Raw genomic sequence first — 23976 nt, 5'->3', positions numbered from 1 at the left:
TGACTTAAAGGCGGCTTAAAGGTTGTATAGCCTTTAAGCTCCTTTAAGTCACCTTTAAGCCACCTTTAAGGACTTGCTTAAAGATGGTTTTTCGCCCTGTGATATTAACTATAATGATGTGAAAGGTAAGTAAGGCAGTTTAGTTGATCATAGAAAATCTCGAACTGAAAACTCTTTTCGTTTGCAATTGGATATTATACTTTTATATATCCAAATGTAAATAAATGGATTTTTAAGGTAAGAATAGTTTGTATTATTGACAGTCTCTTATCGAGTGACTCTTTTTCAAAATAATATTTTTTTAAAGGACATATCGCATGTTTCTAAAGTATGGGCCATTTTACATTTTTTGCCTTCCTTGTATTATTTGATCTTAGTATATTAATTACTTCTGACAGTTTGTTAGTTGTATGAGAGCGGTAACTAGCCATAACATCAATTTGCCAGTGCGGATAAAAAACGATGTTATAGCCTAAAAAGTGACGATGAAGTCGGCAATTAAACGAACAAATTGATCGACGTGTAAACATGGTAAACACAACTTAGTAAGAATTTTCGCTAAAAAAGTGGTTACATCTGCAGTAGTAGTAAATAGATTTTTAAGGTAAGAATAGTTTGTATTATTGACAGTCTCTTATCAAGTAACTTTTTTTCAATATAATATTTTATTAAAGGACATATCGCATGTTTCTAAAGTATTGGCCATTTTACATTTTTTTGCCTTCCTTGTATTATTTGATCTTAGTATATAAATCAAAGTACCGAAGTACTGAGGGGAGTTGATTTTATCGATTATCATTTATTTTAAAATCAACTTATCTTGCATGGCATTTAGTTTCTAGTCTGTATTTGAATTACGCACTTTTTTATTATATGAATTTTTAGACTTTTCCGACAAGAATTTCGAGAAACCCCATATGAATCATGTTGTGTAATATTTAAAGATAGATTTCAAACTATGTATTCGAATTGAAACAATTCTAAAAATCGTATGGATCCAAGCACTATTGATATCGAACTCTAGTCTCGTTCAACCAGACGTTCGGCTGTCTCCGTAAATCTCCGACAAGCAGAGAGGCTCTCTTGCTTGTCGGAGATTAACGGAGACAGAAGAACGTCTGGCTGAATGAGACTTTTTTACACTCTGGCGTAGGAACACATGAGACTGCAAAAAAATCTAAATTGTTCGTATTATATAAAATCTGACTATTTTCAGTGTTTATAGATAAGTTTCCTTGAAAAACAATGCGTCAGCATTCGTTACATCGAATTTTTCTATTATTTTCAAGAACTAGGTCTTGTCAGCGGCGATGATTTGTGCTTAGGTCCAAACACTGTTTCACTTTCGGTTTTCCAGAGTAACTGCATAGGAGAGTTGATTAAAATCAACTCCCAAAAAGCGGTTACATCTGCAGTAGTTTTGTTTTTTGCCGTTCTTTACGAATATGAATGTACATTGTTGTAAATCTTTGTTGCACAAGAAATTTGTTTCTTCGGTCGTAACTGGTCACAACTTTCTAAGGTTCTGTACTTAATATTACACAGTATAAATATATAAATCAGGGAAAAAAACTTTTCCTTAATTATTGTTTTTCATTAAGATCCCATCTACTTTTTCTGATCTATTTTGGTATAAATGTATATTGACAAACATTGTCTTTTTCTCGCATAAACATTAAATATCGACAACTCGTTGCCTTCCCCCTCAAATAATATTACTTGCAGAAATCTCATATACCGTTCTTATGGTTTCTGCAGTGGTGAGCTACATGTATGAATGAAGAAAAAATTTATACAAAACCGACTTATACATGTATGTATAGTTTAATAATATCAATAAGAAACAGCTAATGGAGCGAGGCGGAATCCAAAATGGCGTCGTTTTTGTTATTTTCTTTCGATGCATTTGCGTTTTGTACACAGGTGCACTCCTTTTTTTCTCTTTGCAAGATAGATATGATTTGATCTTGAAACTGAAATTACAAAAATATACCACATAATGAATGAAATGTATTAAATGTTTATTTATAAATCCTCTCGTCGACAGATAGGCCCCTATATGTCGAAAGACTTGCGCATACTTTCGTAAGGTAAACAAAAAAAAAAAACTCAGTCCAAATCCAAATTTTTGACGGCTAGAACACCCGCGGGAGGCATAAAACACCATCATGTACCATTATAGGCAATACGATAGGTGATAATTAGTTTAATTTCGTTTAAATCTAATCCATTTACAAAGATGGCCACCAGCGCCTCCTCGCTCGAGGTCGCTTATGACGTTAACCATAATATCGGGTAGACCGGGAGAGAAAATATGCATATGGCGACATTTGAATTTCATCGCTTTCAAACTAACGAATTAGATAGATTATTTAATGTAAACGATGATAAACTTTATTTTAAATGAGTATAGAATGATTTTATTTTAAAAATTCCAAAAATCGAAAAACATGCGATATGTCCTTTAATGTCTAGAAATGTAAAAAATGTTTTCCGATTCTTTTAAGCCTCTTCAGAATGCAGTAACTTAATGTGGATGGGATGTAATGATGGGAAGTGTGAAATTCAAAATCACGAAGCTGTTTGTGTTTGCAACGAAGGTATAGTGTAAAATATGAATCTTGAATCCTAAAACGAAGAAAAAGATATCACAAATTTCTTCATCATTCAATTGACATTGTCTTAATATTGAATTTGCTAGTGATTATATCAATTTTTTTATTCAGCGTTTTTGTGACAGCGTATTATTTTATAAAGTGTTGATTACATTTGATCTTATCAAAAATGATACATGTATCCCTATTTCAAAATTTCCGGTTAGATTCTACTATTCAAACTTCAGCAATACTTCTAGATTTAATATATTTAATAATTTAACCAGCATACTTCTAGATTAAAATTAATTTAACCAGCATATTGGTTTCTATTTGAACTCACCATTTCAAAATAATCTCCCATGTTATAAATCCATAGTGTTATATTTGATCGATTATATAAATAATAGCATTTGATCCCTTTTATATTTTGTTAGGAAAAAAAATTGACCAGAATAGCATTTCCACATAATATTATATTGAATGTTCAGCGTGTCCTATGTTATGAAGAACTGAATTGTGGACCTGGCATATTTGTGTCATATTTGTGTCAGTTCTCTTCCTTTAATTATTTTGGCTGAGCATAGGGTTGAGGATCGGTATAACTATATATTTAACGAATTTCACGCATGAAAGACTATGACTGTTGATAATTTTTATGTTTGCTAAAGGTTACACTGGTGCATTCTGTGAGACTCTTGTTGACGTATGTCAATCCAGCCCTTGCTTTAATGGAGGAACATGTATGCAGAATGGACACAAATTTAACTGCACATGTCGATCAAGTAAGTTTATATACGAAAACAACAATAATGTCTAGCTCATTTGTCCATTAAGTAAAATACATTTACTATTTAAAATGTAAGAACTAAGATAGTAGAAGTTTGTCTCGAACTCATTTGTGTCAAATGTGAAGGATATGTTTCTCCAAATTATTAAGATTTGCATCATTTAAGCATTGAATCATTATATTTTGAAAGATATAGTCTCATAACTGCAGCGGTGTGTATATACAAATTTAGTAGCGCGCTAACGCGCGTTATGAAAATTTGTATACACACACCGTTGCAGTTATGAAACTATATTTTTAAAAAAATATTAATTAATATATTTACCTATTTTAAAAACCTTTTGCCTTGTCTGCAAATGCGATTTATACGCCAAAATTTCTGTTATATCCTAAGGGTAAGTTCAGATTAATGTAATGGCCACTGTAATAATAAAACTAGTCATTCTAATCTTTGAGTACCCTGTGTATGTTACGGTCTTATAACTGCAGTATCTTTTCACACACTTTACATGCTAAAAATATTTTGAATGTAAATATTATAGAATATAAATATTTTTCTAATGTTACATCCTCGCAGTATTGAAAAGAAACAATGTTACAGAAAACACACCATATTATAACCTAAACCAATTATTTTTGTCCGCTTTTTGTTTGACCTTGGTCTCCCAGGGCAGACCCCGATAGGCCACAATTTCCATCGGGACTCATAGTAAACAAAAAGCTAAATCCTGGTGTTTGTTCTAAACCAAGAACAAAATGATTTACGTGAAATATCTATTATTTAGAATCTGCTTTTTAATAGTTTGACAAATTGCAACACACGTATTAATAAATCAGTTGGCAAGTTAGATACATGTAACAATAAAGAACTGTCCTAGAAAAACATTATACAAATATTTTATAATTACTGGGGTTGAGGGCAACATTGATTATATTAGCCCCCGAGGGACGAAATATTGACCGACACGAAGCGGATGGCAATAAATTCGTTCCAAGGGGCTAATAAAATCGATGTTGCCCGAAAGCACAGTCAACTTTTGTTTTGTTATATGAAAAACAAACCAAAACCATCACCGTTATTTTCTCAGCTCAACAAAGAATTCACGAATTCAATTCTGAGAAAATTAAGTTCATTTCCAAAATATAGTCGGCATCAAACGGTCACTGGTGATATTCCGCCGCCTGTAGAAGTATTAGTAAGTTACAGTTTTTTTTTACCTGATTTTACTGCACAGTAATTCGCAAATCCTTATATCCGTTATGATAGCTAACAGTCGCATTGCGCGTCCATTGATTACTTGCCTTGACTGATTGCCTATTATGACGTCACCTTGTTTTGGAGTCGAAGAGTTCTTAACTATACCGTTTACAAATCAAAAAAATCAGCCAGAAGCGATTTATCAAAATGGAGGGATTATTCTCCAGATATTATTCCTAGCCGGTCAATATTTTCAGACGAGCTAATATTACAATTGTTGACTATCGTGTATATAGACTTACATTGTGAGAATATATTACTGAATATAACACTATACATATATTACATGGCTTCGAGAACTACATACCAGAATATTTGCTCCAAGGTGACAAAGACAGTGGGCGACATATACCCCAGGGCTTTCCTGTCACCGAGGGACAAATATTCTGGTATTATAGGTCTCAGACAAGGAATTAATATCACTATATGTTACTATATAGCTTTAATTCAGTTAATTAATTAACTATACTCTCAGCATATAATTCATGAAAGAGAAACTATAATTAAATGCTTCAAGAAAAATTTTAGATCAGGAAAATAACGCCTAATGCGGCTTCTTAGAGAGATAATTGAAATTAAGCATACCTACCCCCAAGTACACGTGGGTTCCATATGTAAACAAACAGGCTCAGCACCATTAAGGAAGTTGCATCATGCCCATCTAAAAAGTAGTTCCATTGAAACTAGTGTGACAATTCCACTAAAGTAATAATTCTCCTAGCCACTGAGTCTAAAACCAATACTATAGGCCTAAAATAAGGTGCCAAAAAGGAAGAAAAAAAGAAATTGACTCTATATATATATGGAACTACAATTGACTAAGTTCAGTTTGATAAGTTCATTTTGATTGGCTATTTCCTTGCGTAAGACCTCTAATAGGAACGGAATTGTACAGTTTTGTGTAGCACAGTTCGCTGAAGCGCGATAAAATACGTTTCGATTAAATTGCCCACAGATATAATTTCCGATGTGACCCCTATCCGATCCGAACATCGCAACACAAATCCCTTATTTGTGTACGTTCATGTAAGTTCGGGTCATGATACGCTCATTACGAACCGATATCCTCTGTTGCGAAGCATGATGATGATAGCGATTCCTTTTCACAATCAAGATGGAAGATGACCACGATTTGAGTAACGATTGGACCCCGACGGCCATATCTACATGTATATAGCCCGAATGACCATATTGACAAATTTAAACAGTTCCGATACTTTTAAATATGATACGATATAGTACTACGAATACTCTACAATAAAGACAACAATTGTAATGATGAATGAAGTTTGTATTTTGATTTCTTCATGCCACAGGCGCATGGTGCAGTTTAAAGGATGATTTTTATCAATGACAAGTGTAATGCGCCATATTAGTTGAGTCGGTTATAAGCTTAGATGTTGATGGACCGATCGGGAGACGAAGAAGATCCCAAAATAATTTTACCGCTTTCAAGTGAAATTTTAAACTGGTGCGACATATTTAAATAAATAAAAGATGGTGGCATTGTGTACCTTGTGTATTATTCGGTATAGACGATATTTTTATTATGAGAAAATTAAATTACGTCAGGTGCATGTGCTATATGCCTAGGATTTTTCGTCTGGTATGTCAGCAGTTTTCCTACAATAAACATTTTTCTTTGCACGGACATCACAGAGTAGACATGTTATTGTGTCGCAAAAAACCAAAAGAAATGTTGATGTTAATGAAATAATGTTTATTTCACAGAAACCCTTATGTCTGTGGGCCATACTCGAAGGTCATTTTGGTTACTGTAATAACATAACAAAGTTAACTTAAAACGATTCAAAATGTGAATAAGATATATGCTTTCGAGGCTCTCTTTGTAATTCCTGTTTGCCACCCTTACTTCATTTTTGAAAACCATGCACCGTATTTGTCACAAAAAACTATTTTTACTTGATTTCACGAAGAATCCTTCCCCTTTCAAAGAATTCTTGCATGATGAATATTATTCCATTAATATTTTGAATTTCGTAACATTGAAAACACATGCAAATTTAATTTCTTTAGTATTCATTATCTAAAATACCATATAACAATAACAACAACAACGTAAACTCCCATACTGAAAAATGCATCAGTATATTAACCAGCAAGGCGTAGGAATGTTTGACATTATTTCCCTTAAGAATCACCCCAATACATATACATGGAGCTGAGGAAAATAATTTCCGAATATACCCTTGAAATGAAGTGTGATTCTGCCACCGACGGGTGTTGAAAATAATAGATAAAAAACCTGTAATATGGCCCTTGCATTACCAACATTTCAAAATTACTCAACTCGGTTCTCAACTCAAATCCATGAAAGACAAGTTCATAATTTTGAATTAATATAATTCTCTCAGTCAGATGAAGAGACCCTGATTTCTCCAAAATTCGTAATACTATAGTAATACAAGGGAACATGAATGATTACTGTATTCTTAACCATTTTTAGCTCACCTGAACCGAAGGTTCAAGTGAGCTTTTCTGATCACCCGTTGTCCGTCGTCCGTCCGTCCGTTCGTCCGTCTGTCCGTCCGTCTGTAAACTTTTCACATTTTCGACTTCTTCTCAAAAACCACTGGGCCAAATTTAACCAAATTTTAAACAAAGCATCCTTATGGAAAGGAGATTATAAATTGTTAAAATAAAGGGCACAGCCTTTTTCAAAAGGGAGATAATTGCGAAACAGTGAGTATAGGGTTCCTGTCTTTAAAAATCCTCTTCCCAAGAACCACTGCACTAGAAATGCCAATTTTTACACAAAAGCTTGTATATATAGTGAAGATTCTAAATTGTAAAAATCGTGACCCTCGGATCAAAACCGGGCGGGGTTCTAAGTTTAAAATAGAAATACATAGGAAAATGTTTTTAAAAAACTTCTTCTCAAGAACCACTGCACCAGAAATGCCAATTTTTGCACAAAAGCTTGCATAAATAGTGAAAAATCTAAATTGTAAAAATCGTGCCCCCCGGACCAAAACTTGGGCCCCAGACGGGGTTCAAAGTTTAAAATAGAAATACATAGGATAAATGTTTTCATGACTTTTGTTCCATTTATTCAACTAAATTGTGCACCAAAAAACCCAACTGTGACTCCCTGATTATTGACAACTCATTACATATATAAGGTTGTTTAATCAAGAAATGCCGAATGAATACAATAAGATGTAAAAATTCACTAAATATTATTTTAGTTTATCGCTTACATTTAATTTCGATACCGTGCCCGATAAAAATAAAAATTAATATGTAAATTGATTTGTTATCGGGCACAGTCTCCAAATTAAATGTAAGTGATAAATTTATCTTGTGATTTTGTTGCAATATTGCAGCTAGTTTGATTGAGCATTATAGATACGGCAAATCATCGCACGTGGTGTGAATTTATCTATAAACATAAATACCATAGATAATCTTGTTTCACACAGGAATTAAATTTTTAAAAAAGTATGTTTTATTATAATTAGGGAAACACTGTTAATGTGTTTCCCTCGTATACAAATGATGAACCCGTAAAATTTGCCCAAAGAGTGTTTAAAGCAGAAAGAAGATAATTTAATTTTGAACTTTGAAATTTCTTCGATTTTTGTAACCATGATGAGTTATGCTTCATTGTATTACAAATGCATCACTACGTATTATATCAGGAAATATACTGAGTATACAATCACATGGTGATGTTAAAATTGCATATAAAAAGATAGTTGCATATTGTGGTATTAATGGACTTATTGTATGTACGACCTAACTTAGGCAGCGCATGCACGGGTCTCTATCTCGCGGGATCCCTGGTCGAGGACGGATGAACCCATGTTTTATGTGTATTTAAATGTTGTCTGCTAGGCAATAAATACTATAATATGTACGAATAGTTACACAAAATATTTTAAGTCTGATGTTATTTGATATACGACTATTGGTACAGAAATTTAAATTAATGATACATGTACCTATTTTAACGAGAATGTCAGCTCGAGGCCTTTGCGGGCGTTCCAGCCTTTGATATGTATAATGAAGATTCTAAATTGTAGAAATCGTGACACTCAGACCAAAACTGCAGCCCCAGGCGGGGTTCAAAGTTTAACATAGAACTACAAATGAAAAATGTTTAAATTTTTTTTCTCAAGAACTACTGCACCAAAAATGACAATATTTACACAAAAGGTTGTATATATAGTGAAGATTCTAAATTGTAAAAATCGTGACCCCCGAACAAAACGTGGGGTCCTTGGAGGGGCTTAGATTTTAACATATATAGGAAAATGTTTTAAAATCTTCTTCTCAAGAACTATAATGCGACTGTTTGGGATATTACTATGCATACATGTACATCCTTAAATAATGTAGATTCTAATTTGTAAAAATCGTAACTCCCGGACAAAAGAGGGGTTCAAAATTGAAACATTTTAAACAACATAAAGGAAACGTTTAAAAATTTTCTTCTCAAGAAGTACAATGTTATAGTTTGTGGAATTTCTATTCATGCATCTTTGGCTTATGTAGATTCCTAATTGGTAAAATCGTGACCCCCAGACCAATACTAGGGTTCCAAGAGGGGGTCAAAGTTTATTATAGAAATATAAGGATAGCATGTTAAAGAATCATCTTCTCGAGAACTACAATGCTTCAGTTTGTGAGATTACTATCATGCATACAACCTTGGATAATGAAGGTTCGACAGTTTTAAAATAGTGACCCCTCAGGCTGGACTAATACTGGGGACCCAAGATGGGTTAAAAGTTAAATGTAGAAGTACATATGGAAAATGTTCAATCTTCTTCTCGAGAACTACAATGCATCAATTTGTCAGATAACTACGAAAGCATCCTCCAATTGTGTAGATTCGAAATTATAAAAGCCGTGACCTCAATCTAATATTGGGGCCCTAAGAGGTGTTCAAAGTTATTATTATTTTAAGAATTGTTAAAATTTAATTAGATGTGGTTATATGTCTAGATGGCCCTGTGGTTAGAACCGTGGCCGCTCACTGCCAGAAGCGTATATGTTCTAGAGGTCGTGAGTTCAAATCCCCGCTCCGGCCGAGATAGAGTTCGTATATAGTGAATTTTGCTGTGCTGTATATGAATTTGTTTTTATATCAGCAATTCAAGTGTATAGATAGGAAATTGCTAACTCTAGTATTTGGGAGAAATGCCTGGTAAGGTACCCTAATTTTTTTGCAAGAAAGCTTGTCAAAATAGTAGAAAACCATCAACAAATTCCTGGAAAAACTTATATAAAATTGAGGAACGTGTCGTCTGACCTTAAATAATGTAGATTCCAAATAATCAAAGCTTTAGCACTGGACTAATACTGTGACCCCAAGAGGGGTTCAAAGTTTAAAATTGAAAGATATATTGAAAATGTGTTTAAAAAAACATTTTCTCGATAACTATGATGCTACAGTTTGTGAGATTACTATGCAAGGATCGTCAAATTGTGTAAACTCTAATGTAGTGGAACCAAAAGTTATCTTTCTTGATGTTCTGTGCAGTCTGAGAGTTATTCCTCTTGAAGTGAAACAGTTCTACGTTCAGTTTTTCAGGCTGTGTACGTGCGGTCCCACCGCAGTGCTACACATTTTCATTCATATGTTACTATTTATGTTGTTCAAGCCAACCATAAACCTCGGACCAATACTGTGTCCCCAGAAGGGGGTTCAATGTTTAAAATAGAAAAAGCATATGCTACGAAATGTAATGTTACAAGGAATTGCTGTTCAGATGAGCGATGTGGCCCATGGGTCTCTTGTTTTGGGTGATAATTTTTATACACATACACAAACTAGTTATTGTGAAATTCAATGCTAAAGTGCAACCTGCAACTATCTGGAGGTAATTAGCATTCAACAAATATACCAAATGACCACAAACACCTAAATTAGGGATTCTTTTAACTCTTAATAACCTTTGCGCCTTATAATGTTTCTCGTGAAACGGTGATTAAATGTTTTAGGTTATTTAACTTATTTAAGGGGAAGGGAAGCAACGATAATATCTGTTTTTGTCATAGAAAAATTATTTTAAAATATTCCATTCATACCATTGTAAGTCTGTTTAGTTAACTTACCATCCGAAACCAAAATTCTCAAAAGCAAAATTCACAATGCTATCAACATAACTACCCTCACAGTAAAATAAGAATGCTTTTCCGATACGCGTACAGTATAAAATAATCACATCTCGTGATATTGTGGGAATTAAGACCTTCCGTTCCAGCGGAAGACCTTATAGTGATTGTAATGTTTTTTAAGGTCTTCCGTTCTCAACGAGATGGCTCGATAGATTTTCCTGATATTTTTAGGACTGATAGAAAATGATAATATCTCGAGGCGTATTTTCTCATTTTATAAAAATTCATTTCCGGTCGTCCGTTTCCTGTCCAGCGTCAAAAAACCTTGTTCCCTCCAGATCTTAGAATCGGCAAATACTTGAACATCGAAACTTTGTTGGATGATAGACCTTTGTATGTAGATGTGTTTAAACTACTTTGTTTTGTTCGTCGTCACTTCCGGTCGTCACCGGAAGCACTTTTCCATTAAATTACTTTTCCATAAAATAAATTTATAAGTGTAAATCTATACAAAGGTTAACAATGCTATGTCAAATCAACAAAAAAAATTCTACTTCCGGTGAGATGTCTCCATTATCTCAGGTAGCTTTTTTCAAACACATTTTGTACCCATGAGATCTCAGAAACTATAAGCGATCAAGACACGAAACTTAAATGGATGATAGATATTAATTGAAATTGTGTTTAACCTGTTTTATTTTCTTTTTCGTCACTTCCGGTCCATACCGGAAGAGTTCAAACAAATCAAGCAGTTTATCAGTTTAACTGTTTTCTTTGATATTTTTAGTTAGATAAATGAACAATAAAGTACAATAAGCAGGTATTCAAGAAATGTTTAATACAATTAACATTAAGCACTTCCGTATGTCCGTTTCCTGTCCCGAGACAAAAAACCTTATTTCAACGAGATCTCAAAAACGGTGACGACTTGAACCACCAAACTTTGTGGGATGATAGACCTATGTTTGTACATGTGTAAACACTATTTTGTTTTATCCGGCGGGACTTCACGTCGTCACAGGAAGTACATCAAATTTTGTCTTTTTAATATATTTTGGTTATTCATCAAGGAAGTAACATTTTAGCAATAGAAATACAAAAGGTTATCTACACATGGTAAAAAAACAAAAAAAGTTCAACTTCAGGTGAGACATCTCACAAAATCTCAGGTAGCTTTCTTTTATAAAAACAAAGTACCAACAAGATCTCAGAAACTGTGAGAGATCAATTTTTATGGATAATGGACATTTGATTGAACATGTCTTTTAAGGGTTTTATTTGGTCGAACGTCACTTCCGGTTCTCACTGGAAGCGTTCAAACAATAGAAGTTTTCATTTTTTAACTTTATATTTTTGAACCATTTTTTTCAATTCGATGAACAGTAACATACCGTAGGTAAATGCACTTAAATATCTTCTTTTAATTTCTTAAATCACTTCCGTTTGTTCGTTTCCGGTCCCGAGACAAAAACCTACAAAAACTTTTTCTCAACGAAATATTATAACTAGACTCTTGTTGCAAAAGCAACAAAAAGGTCTTCCGTTTTTATATTCATGTATCATTTAAATGTAAGACATTGCTTCTCTCACATAGAAAAAAGGTGGATATGATAATTATTGTGAATGATATATCCAGACGTTACTTACATGTAAAACAGCGAGAATGAAAAAGAAACCAATTTTTGAAGTACTTTCTGTGACGACCGGAAGTAACGCCGAACTAAACATAAATGTAAACCATTTGTACAATCAGTTCTCGAGAAGAAGATTTTAGTTTTTGTTATCTTTATATTTCTTTAATAAACTTTGACCCCCTCTTAGGGCCCCAGTATTGGTCCTGGGGTCACGATTTTACCAATTAATAATCTACATAAGCCAGGGGTGCATGCATAGTAATTCCACAAACTATAACATTGTAGTTCTTGAGAAGAAAATTTTTAAATGTTTCCTTTATATTTTTTAAAATGTTTCAATTTTGAACCCCTCTTGGTGCCCCATTACTTGTCCGGGAGTCACGATTTTTACAAATAAAAATCTACATTATTTAAGGATGTACATGTATGCATAGTAATATCCCAAACTGTTGCATTATAGTTCTTGAGAAGAAGATTTTAAAACATTTTCCTATATATGTTAAAATTTAAACCCCTCCTGGGGCCCCACTTTTAGTCCGGGGGTCACGATTTTTACAATTTAGAATCTTCACTATATATACAACCTTTTGTGTAAATATTGGCATTTTTGGAGCAGTAGTTCTTGAGAAGAAAATTTTTAAACATTTTTCCTATGTAGCTTTATGTAAAACTTTGAACCCCGCCTGGGACTCCACTTTTGGTCCGAGGGTCACGCTTTCTACAATTTAGAATCTTCACTATACATTTCAAAGGCCGGAACATCCACAAAGGCCTCGAGCTGACATTTTTTTTATATAGGTATCATTAATTTAAATTTCTGTACCAATAGTCGTATATCAAATAATATCAGAATAAAAATATTTTGTGTAACTAAATTCGTACATATTATAGTATTTATTGCCAAGCAGACAGCATACAAATACACATAAAACATGGGTTCATCAACAAGAGTTCACAATCTGACGATCGAGGGTCAACTGGTCTTTGGGGCGATTTTGACAAATCGGCTGATGCACTGACGATCAACCGTATACGGATTAGGTTTAACATTTACCGGCTATCGGTTAATATATAAGCGGCGGTCAGGCGCAGAACCCTTTTCCTTGATAAATTGAAGCAATGCCCACGAAGTTACAGGTGAATATTCAGCAATTGAGAACTTGTCTATTTAATGGGCCGACCATCGGTACTAGTCGAAAGTAAGAAAACATCACGGAAGACGAAGACAATATGACAATATGTCTAACGTCTGTTCTGGTTTTACGATTGATTAAACTACTTCGATCACATATGACGATACAAATGGACTTAAACATAAACTGTTTACTTAAAGAGGAAATTATTAGTGCTTTGATCAATCCTTTCAATATGTCGGCGATTATTTTCTGTTATGATCTCAACAAACATCCACTGTAAAAATTTTATATAATCGTTTACATCTAAATAGTGTGTGTGTTGTAGTTTTCTATTTATTTATCAATTTATTTATTTTTCGCTTCTCTTACGTATACAAAAAATTATTTTAGATTTTTATAAGATAAACCCTCTTTCACCGGTTATAATCGCGTGTTACGCCGAGTAACTGTCTGTGTCGGATCGCGTTGTTTGAACTACGTTGTTAAAATGTGCAATTTTCTAATCCTTTTTGCTAAAATTCACATTGTTCACAGTCATTAACCGTCACCAGTTTCAGTATATGTATTTGTTATGATACAGAAAATAAGTATGTTAAATATAAAAGTGGTTAATGCATGTGAAAGGTTTTAATTTCAGCAAGGATTATTCATATTTCTATATATTATAACGATTTTTGGAGATCATTCCATGTTAGCGTACACTAGTGACGTCATAATGAAAAATGACGTCATTTTGGTGCCTGTAGAATTAAGCCAGTATCGAACTTAGTACAATGCACCACATCAAAAAACAAAACTAAGACGTTGAAAATATGATAAATTTTGCGGCCAAAAAGGCTAATAACGTCCCTTGTTCTTTAATTCCCGTGTGAAACAAGATTATCTATGGTATGGTTGTTTACAAATGAATCCACACCACGTGCGTTGATTTGCCGTATCTATAATGCTCAATCAAACTAGCTGCAATATTGCAACAAAATCACAAGATAAACTTATCGCTTACATTTATTTTGGAGACCGTGCCTGATAACACATAAACTTACTTATTAATTTTTATTTTTATCGGGCACAGTATCCAAATTAAATGTAAGCGATAAACTAAAATAATATTTAATGAATTTTTTACATCTTATCGTATTCATCCGTCATTTCTTGATTAAACAACCTGATATACATATGCAATGAGTTGTCAATAATCAGGGAGACACAGATAGGTTTTTAGGTGCACAATTTAGTGGAATTAAATGGAACAAAAGTCTTGTAAACATTTTTCCTATGTATTTCTATGTTAAACTTTGAACTCCGCCTGAGGCCCAAGTTTTGGTCCGGGGGGCACGATTTTTACAATTTAGATTCTTCACTATATATACAAGCTTGTGTATTAATATTGGCAATTCTGGTGCAGTGGTTTTTGAGAAGAAATTTTTTAAAACATTTTTCCTATGTATTTCTATGTTAATCTTTGAACCCCGCCTGGGGCCCCAGTTTTGGTCCGAGTGTCACTTTTTTTACAATTTAGAATCTTCACTATATATACAAGTCTTTATGTAAAAATTAGCATTTCTGGTGCAGTGGTTCTTGAGAAGAAGATTTTTAAAGACACGCACCTTATACTCACTGTTTCACAATTATCTCCCTTTTGAAAAAGGCTTTGCCCTTTATTTTGACAATTTATAATCCCCTTTATATAAGGATGCTTTATAGCAAATTTGGTTAAATTTGGTTTAGTGGTTCTTGAGAAGAAGTCGAAAATGTGAAAAGTTTACAAACGGACGGACAGACGGACGGACGGACAACGGGTGATCGGAAAAGCTCACTTGAACCTTCGGCTCAGGTGAGCTAAAAATGGGTATTACTTCATATGCAATGTTTTATATGTGTAACTCCTGCCTTAATAAAAACATTCCATTTAAACATTTTACCTCTGTTTGTTACTTTTGGATTACGAAAAAGTCAAAAATTATACACGTCACTTTCTTTTTCGTTAAATATGACATAGTCTTCTATTGCATACCATGCGCTAAACATTTCTTTGTAAAACTGAGGTAATGTAGGTAAGTCTGGACTAAACAAATTATTAAAACAACTGCCCTTTCTTGAATTGTTAAATCTCTTTGTCTCCACAAATTAAGTATTAGTTCAATTTTTTCACTTTGTCATTCCTATTGAAACTTCACATTCTTTCTGGTTTCTACAAAAAAATATACCAAGTATTTTCATAATATTTGATTCAGAAATATCAAAAGTGTTTTCTACTTTATCTTTTAAACAACCTGAACCTATACACATAATTTCCGATTTCTGGGTAATCCTTTTTGCATCTGATGCGTTTCCGTATAACTCAAAACTTGTAAACCTTCTGTTATAGAACCTGTATCAGATATTGTCATAGCTGTATCATCAGCGTGTTGAAACATTAAAGCCACCTTGTCAGACATTGGTATAGGTACTGTGGAATCATTAGAATTTGTGTTGGCTCAATTTTCGTGGTATTCGTGGGTAGCCCTCGCCCACGAATTTATATCCTTAACAAAACTATTTATTAAGATTTAGTTTACATACTGAAACTGAAAACTGACGCATCCACGAAATTTAATTCCCACGAATAAGCAAAAAACCCACAATCCACGAAAATTCGCCCCCATGAAATTAAACGATTCCACAGTATTCCTTTTAAATTTGTGTTACTTCTCATTGCATGACACAAAGGTTCTGCTGATAAAACAAATAATAAGGCAGATATTGGACAACCCTGAATTTTCAACTGGAAAATAATTTGTAAAAAAAAACCTTTTCATTTGACACTACTAAAAATGACATGATAAAATATCTTTATCCACCTTTTAAAATAAGATCCAAAACAAAATGTATCTAAAACATCAAATAAATAATCATGACTCACTCTATCAAGGTTTTTTCTTGGTCTATTTTAACAATAAAAACTTCCAAATTATCCATTTCTACTAAATCAATAATGTCTCTAACACTAACAATATTATCGGCTATATCTTTTCCTAGTATACAACATGTTTGTGCATCAGATATAATATTTGGTAAAACAAATTTTAATCGATTTGCCATAACTCTAGCAATAAATTATAATCAACATTAAGTAAGCTAATAGGTCTATAATTTTTCAAACATCTTTTGTCTCCTTCTTTCTTGTACAACAAAGAAATAACACCCATTTTCATACTGTGTGATAACAAATCTTTTGTTTCTATTTCTTTGTACAATTTAAACAAAATATCACTTAAATATGGCAAAAATATTTTGTAAAATTCGACATTTAATCCATCTTAGCCTGGAATTTTGTTATATGACATTTCTTTAACTGCTATTATGATTTCGTTATTGTTTATACAGTTTTCACATAACTCAAAATCATTTTCATCTAATTTTCATCAACAAATGATAAAAAAAAATCCTTACTTCCTCTTTAATACTGACAGATGTGTATAATTAGGAAGAAAAAAAAACTTGTCTTGAATTTCTAGTAATGCTTCTGTATCATTTTCAATTACACCATCATCAACTAATTCTTTAATTGAATTTGATTTTTGTTTAACTTTTTCCAAATTCAAAAAATATTTTGTACATTTATCTGACTCATTGGCCCATTGAGCCTTTGATCTTAATATTGCACCTCAACATTTTTCTAATTCAAACTCTGACAGTTCACATTTTAACGCCTCATTTTTTTCAATATCCTTTTTTTTCTCCATTTGCAATATTTTCAGATAACCTTTTTAATTTGTTTTGTAGAGCAACTTTGTCGCGTCCTTTGGCCCTTCTTTTACTATAACTCTGAAAATATTTCTTAATTTTGTATTTTAGATTATCCCACCAAACCACTAGTGATGTATTGTATAACGTGCAATCTTTTTCCCTTTCTATCAGTTCTACAATTTCTCCTTTGTATATATCATCACTAAGTAGTAAATTATTTAGAATCCATATTCCAGGACCTCTTTCAACATCATCATTATTGAAATAAAGCACAGCCATTTAATGATCACTCAAAGTAGTTTCAACAAAATAAATATTTCTAACATACTTGTTTAAATCCTTAGATGTCAAAATATAGTCTAATCTACTTTAAACTAATGTAATTTTAATCACCATTTTTCTAGAATTTTTTTTTCCTTTTTTATTTCTTTTTCTCAATATATCATCAACGCTATGTTTATTCGTAAATTCAAACAGTGCATTATAACCTTTGTCATACGTATGGACTGTTTTCCCACAACGATCTATTTCACTAAGCGTATTATTAAAATCCCCTAATATCATCAGGCTGTTAGACATTGGGATTATATCTGAAATATTCTAAAAAAATGATGACCTTTCTGCAACTTTGTTTGGTGCGTATACATTTATCATATCAAATGTTTCCTCATCTAAACTACTATATTAAACTAACAAGCTCGAATTTTTGGATTCTAATACCGATTAATCGGAAGAGTACTGTCTTTTGTAATATATATTTTAAACAACATTTAATTTTTCTCAATCAAGTTTCGCTACTTAATAATCAACAAAAATTCCTTTAAAAAAAATTCCGAAAAAAATATGATTTTTTGGATTTTACAATTTTGCGCATGCGCATCACATTCATGCTACCTATTGTAAATCACGAGAGGCTCTCTATTTTATGTTTCCACAATATCACATTTGCATGTATAAACCCAGAAACGATAAAACAAATGCGTTTAAATTTTCATTGGAATTTTTTTTTCTTCTGTTCATCAAAGATAATACAGGAGATAATTCTAACACAGTGCATTTACTAAAAGAAAATTCCGAGAGTTTCGAATGTCAACATGGTGTGTAAAAAACGTTGTTGAAGAAATATTGAATTCTGCAATTATAGAATTAAACTTCTCGAAGATCATTTCTTACCAAAAATGCTACACCTCTTGCCAAACTGTCATAATTATTGTAAATAATTTCACCATTTCATAAATGTTTATACCTATCAATAGATTCATCTTTTCAATGTCTCTTGTAAACCAATAATATCATATTTCTTTTCAACAAATAAACTTAATATCATTTTCATGTTGTCGACATTACAGTTCCCTGAAGTAACTAACCTTACAGATATGAGTAATAAAGTAACGATAATTTTATTCATTTTATCGATTCCGAGGACTCCGAACTTTCTGAATTGTCTCGTACGACCTCGTTTTCTTCCGCGCTATTTTGATCCCGATGGCTATCGGCACTATCAATGGGTTCACCGATTTGTTCATCGTGCGTTTAATCGATATCATCTTCGGTTGGATTTTCCGGTGTTTCGTTTATTATGGTTTACTAACAGCGTGCCAGTTTGCTTCTCGGGCCGTGCTAAAATTGTGAATGCTGATAATCATATTACTTATTATTACTATTAAAAAAAATCATGTTATTTCATTGGTCAGTGCGTTTCTCGGTTCTGTGTTTGAAATACAAATTGCATTTACATCAATGAAACCGAACAACCAATCGATGAGTAATATGATATTCAGCGTACAAAATTTTAGCAAGAACCGACAAGGAAACTGGCACGCTGTTAGTAAAACGATAATACTTCCATTTCTGGTTCTGATTCCCTCTCTTGTGCCTCGTCATGCTGTGTGCCCTTCTCCTTATTCACCTCTTCTACAGGACTGTCATCTCCTCTGGCCCGTTTCTCAGAAAGCCTTAAATTTTGGCCTAAGTTAGTCCGACTAACAAAGTTACGCCAATATTTAGTTGGGTCTTAGTTGCTTTTCTAAAAGAGGCTTATTTAAGTTAGGGTTTAAATGTCGAAGAACGTAGATATCTCCGCTGAGTACTAAGCATGCGCATATCCTATTTTGTTTTTCTTTGAGGCTATGATTATATGTGGTGGATCAATTTTCCAATTCATAGTACATGTACTCGAAAGTACCCATTTTATATTACCACTGAATGTGCATAGTTCAAGTTGTTCATAATAGTATATATATTTATGACAGTAGAACAAATGTCTATACACTTCTTCACATAACGAAATTTTAGAGAAATACAGTTGATATGAAAAAGGCAGACATAAGAGTTTGCAAAAACTAAATTTATGACAGTTGGATGCATTGTAGATGATATTGAGGCACAATTGTACATATTAATTTAACGAAATTATGTATAGAAATTAACTCGAATAATCGTGAAAAATTAAAATATTTATAGAATGCAGTGGCAGAGTACTGTAGATATGCCCGCATACGTCTGCAGAATGATTATTATGCTTCATATAGATACATAGACACTTTCGGATGCTTGACTTAGGCTTTATTCTTTTTTTTATCAATTCACTAAATTATTTATAGAAAATAACATGACCATGAGTTAAGCAGCAAATGAAATCGAAAATATCTACTGCCGAAATAAAACAAACATCTCTTGATATTCATACATCTTAAATATTATGAAACAAAACTATCATGAATTCAAGTAATTAAAGATCAATTCAGTTAAATGAGTACAAATAATCAACACATATGCATATGCACGAAGATCATTTATAGTAAATATAAACAATACTATTTAAAAAGAATTACAATCGATGATAAATATGAACGCAATTTATCAATTAATCCTAGAATTGATAAGATTAATGTATTTGATTTCCAAAAATTTAAGGAGGTGTGCAACTGAAATTTTAGAATCTTCAAGAACCTTGACAAACGTTTGTTAATAGAAATTTAAAATTGATACACACTCTGTACACTTCTAAAACATATTTATAAGTAATATTTTAACAAACCAAAAATGAATGTATTTAAATGCGAGTTCATAAACATTCAAAATATATGTAACATGTAGCTTTCATACGGTTTTGTAAAGATACTAGGAGAAAAAAATGAATATCAGAATGCATGTGTTGTTAAATTGTAAGTAAAATAGGTAAGGAAAATACAACCACACACGAGGACAAATTACACTGTAAACGTTTTAAATTGCTCCTATTTAAGGGGAATGTCTACACCAAATAAGTGTAGGAGATTTTTGTTGCTTGCATTTGTTACTAATAATAGGCAAAGTATTCAACAATAACAGACCTCAAAGTACAATACTCTATTTTTAAGAGAATTTTTAAAATATCAGTCTGCTTCCAGATAACCCTTTATATGTCAAATTTATAAACATTTCTGTTTTAAAACTCTAATGAAAGTGAAATGTTATAAAGTTTGAAAATGAAAAACAAAATAATCATGAATTAAGTTTGTATGACTTTTATTGGAATCCACATAAATATGAAACTAAAATATTTAAAAATTCTTTTAAGGCAAATTGCTGGATGAAATCCCACAAAAATCTGAAAATACAAACAATGTGCGTTGGTTAACGAGATGAAAAAAAAAAGAAATTGAATGAAATTGAAAAATTAAAAGAAATACTGAATTATTTCAAAAAGCTTGGTTTGAAAGATCCTGTTTAAGAGTTGTCTTTCTTGATTTTACTTGGTCTCCAATATCTTGGGTCCAATTTTCTAATTTAAAAAAATCACGAAGAAAAACTTTAAAAAGTATATGCTAAAATATAGGAATAAGGTAAGTAGTGATTATGATAATGTTTGAATCTGAAAAATTATATTTTTGATGAATGCATTATATTTATATTTACTCTTTAAAACAAAATGTTAGTAGTTACATTGCCTTTTACTTTTTTATATACAATACAAATTATAAACAATCATATACATATTAATACATACATTAGATGTCCATAGTGATACACATGTATGTGTGGTAATTAAAAACATGCTCCTTTTCAAGATTCTGTCGTTCCCTTACTTGGCTTGCAAATCCGGCTTCCACTGCTATTGCTAACTTACCTAGCTATATCTATTTTAATCAAAAAACATTAGTTAAGTTTCAAACTTTCAATGCAAGTCTTATACTGCAAATGTTTTAAATCTGGGAAGTTTTCAGAAATTCTGGAATCAATTAATACAAAAGATGGTACTACGGAACTTTAGTTTTATATTAATCATGCATATAGGGTTCAAGTGAAAATTATCTACTCACCTTTATCGATAATCCGTCACATATTTATGATCGTCTGTTGCAGATGACATGACAAATATGTATTGCCATTAGCAGGGAAACAGTATATTATTTCGATTTCACGTTTTCTCTACATAACAGCTGATAATCAATGTTAGTTGAAAGCTTTAATCACGAAGAAAATTGACATATTTTCTAAGCGTTTTGATGATTTCATTCTTATTTCATCTCCCTCGTTAGAAGAGTTCAATTGAACGGTGTATAGTTATTTTGTACCACGACATAATGCTATCAATCCGGAACAAAATGGCGTTTCAAACGGATGTCAGACATATTGTGACGATGTAGCCTTCCACCTTAAAGGAGTATTCTTTATTTTAAATTCAGTTTCGTTTCATAGGTGTAAATTTGATTAGAAACATTAAATTCTAGTTCTATGCTTACTTAGTATTGATTTAAAAATCAATAATCTATTCGTACTTATGTACATCTATCGTGTTGCATGTTTATTTTAAAATTATAGCATCTTTTTATTACTAGTATTGTGTTTTTATCATTTATCAGGGTATACCCATCTTTAATTCTTCAGACTTTAGGTAAAATTCATTAACGAGTTGTAATGTATAGTACTTACGTTTAATAAGGTACATGTAAGCGCAATATTTATTAAATGGATTTAATCTTAATTTATTTAGAAATAGGAACAGTTATTGAACAATAGGTATTTTTAAGTTAAACGTACATGTGCAAATATTTCAATAAATGTAAATGTTTTCCTTAATAACACGTAAAACAGACCAAAAATTAACATTATCTGTATATTTTGCATTAGACACAAAAATTCGCCATTTTTGTGCACAGAAAAAGGACTTACGCCTACCCATTAGCAGGCGTAGATTTAAACCCAAATTTAGTCCCGACTAAGTTTCCGCCTTTTTGTGAAACGCAACTTAGTCTGGTTTTGAGGTTTAGTCCCTGATTTAGTCCGGACTAAGCTTACGCCTGGACGTAGGCTTTTTTGAGAAACGGGCCCATGAATCGTATTCACTGGACCCGCACGAACACTCGTCTCCCCATTCAAGACAATCGTAACACTTTTTCACCATACATGTTCTAACGTAGTGTCCTTGTTGTTTACTTCTAAAGCAGACGAACTTAGGGCGAGCCCTAAACAGATGATCATGCGAATAACATAATGAACACACTTTAATTTGCCGATTGTGAATAACACTGTAGTATTCATTCTTTTCTGAATTTGATTGTGTGCGGTAAAGACAGCATATTTGGTGGTAATTTTACTCGTACGTATATCGTTCCATCGGTGATGTTTGTTCCAGGGTAATATCGCCGTTTGATTGGAGATAATATTTCAATGTTCATTGACAGAAGTGCATCTTCAATTTCATGATTTTCAATTTATGTTGGGAGATATAGAAAAATGACCATTATTGAGTTTGAACATTTTCTCTGCATTCATATGTTTTGTCTCCTGTATTTTTATTCCTTCTAAAAGATACTGAAGGGAGGCCCTAACGTCTAAGGTGATTTCATATAAATTTCCTGATCTTGGGACACACGCGAACATAGATCCAACTCCACAATGTTCATGTACAAACTTGATGATATAATCGGGTTTAATCTGTCCATTATTTAATACATCAACAGTTACTGTGTTTTCACGGTTGTAGTTTCTATTTACCTTATTTGGGTTGTTTTGTGATCCGCCCTATTGGCCGCCACTCGACGTGGCAGGCATCCTGCCTTTTTTTGACACAAAACACTACTTGCAAATACAGTTCAACAATTCACTTATGTACAATATAATATTAATATATACAATTATTCAACTTAGCTTCTTTTTAGAAGCTATACTACATGTACTTACATAAGGACACAAACTAACTAACTATCGCCCTCACGAAAACTATCCGTGAACTCTCGGCTGGCAGTAAACCGGATATCTCTGGGTGGGGATGGCGGGGGAAGGTATTAAGCGCTGGTTGGTCGCTTGGTTCAATGATACATGTACTTTAAAAAAAAACAATTCAAAATGTGCACAAATGAATGCCTTAATGACTGCATATACAGAACAACTTTACAAAAACAATACTGTAAATTGTTTCAATACTTTATGAAAAAAAATATTACGTAACCTTAGAGTGTTGACATTAAGGTGGTATGGAACATCTGTCGATATTAATGTGGATTAAAGTACATTATAATTGAAATAATTTCACAGGTTCAGAATTTTCAAATTTTACAATATTTAACTTAAAAAATAACTTTTTAAAATATTTTGAGAAGTAAAAATTGTAAAACCTTCATCGGGATTCAATCTCATGACTTTCATGATGGTAGTAAACCCTCTAACCCACTGCGCTACGCTGTTAGGTGACACTAATGGGAAAGAAACTACTTATATAATTACACTTGGTTTGATTGTTTATTTCGATAAACAATACGTC

The 23976-nt window shown here is 32.5% G+C and overlaps 1 protein-coding gene across 1 annotated transcript in view; it reads left to right on the top strand.

Moving 5' to 3' along the window:
* LOC128165064 (sushi, von Willebrand factor type A, EGF and pentraxin domain-containing protein 1-like) overlaps positions 1 to 23976 on the top strand; it is a 57208-nt gene that overhangs the window by 21213 nt on the left and 12019 nt on the right. The window contains exons 5-6 of the mRNA XM_052829266.1: positions 2508 to 2600; positions 3266 to 3379. Coding sequence (XP_052685226.1) covers positions 2508 to 2600; positions 3266 to 3379 — 207 coding nt within the window. The remainder of the gene's footprint in view (positions 1 to 2507; positions 2601 to 3265; positions 3380 to 23976) is intronic.

The sequence above is a fragment of the Crassostrea angulata genome, chromosome 10 (genome assembly GCF_025612915.1).
Source record: "Crassostrea angulata isolate pt1a10 chromosome 10, ASM2561291v2, whole genome shotgun sequence".
Classification (NCBI taxonomy): Eukaryota; Metazoa; Mollusca; class Bivalvia; order Ostreida; family Ostreidae; genus Magallana; species Magallana angulata.
Note: the sequence above shows the minus strand (reverse complement) of the source record. Positions and strands in the feature narration are given on the sequence as shown.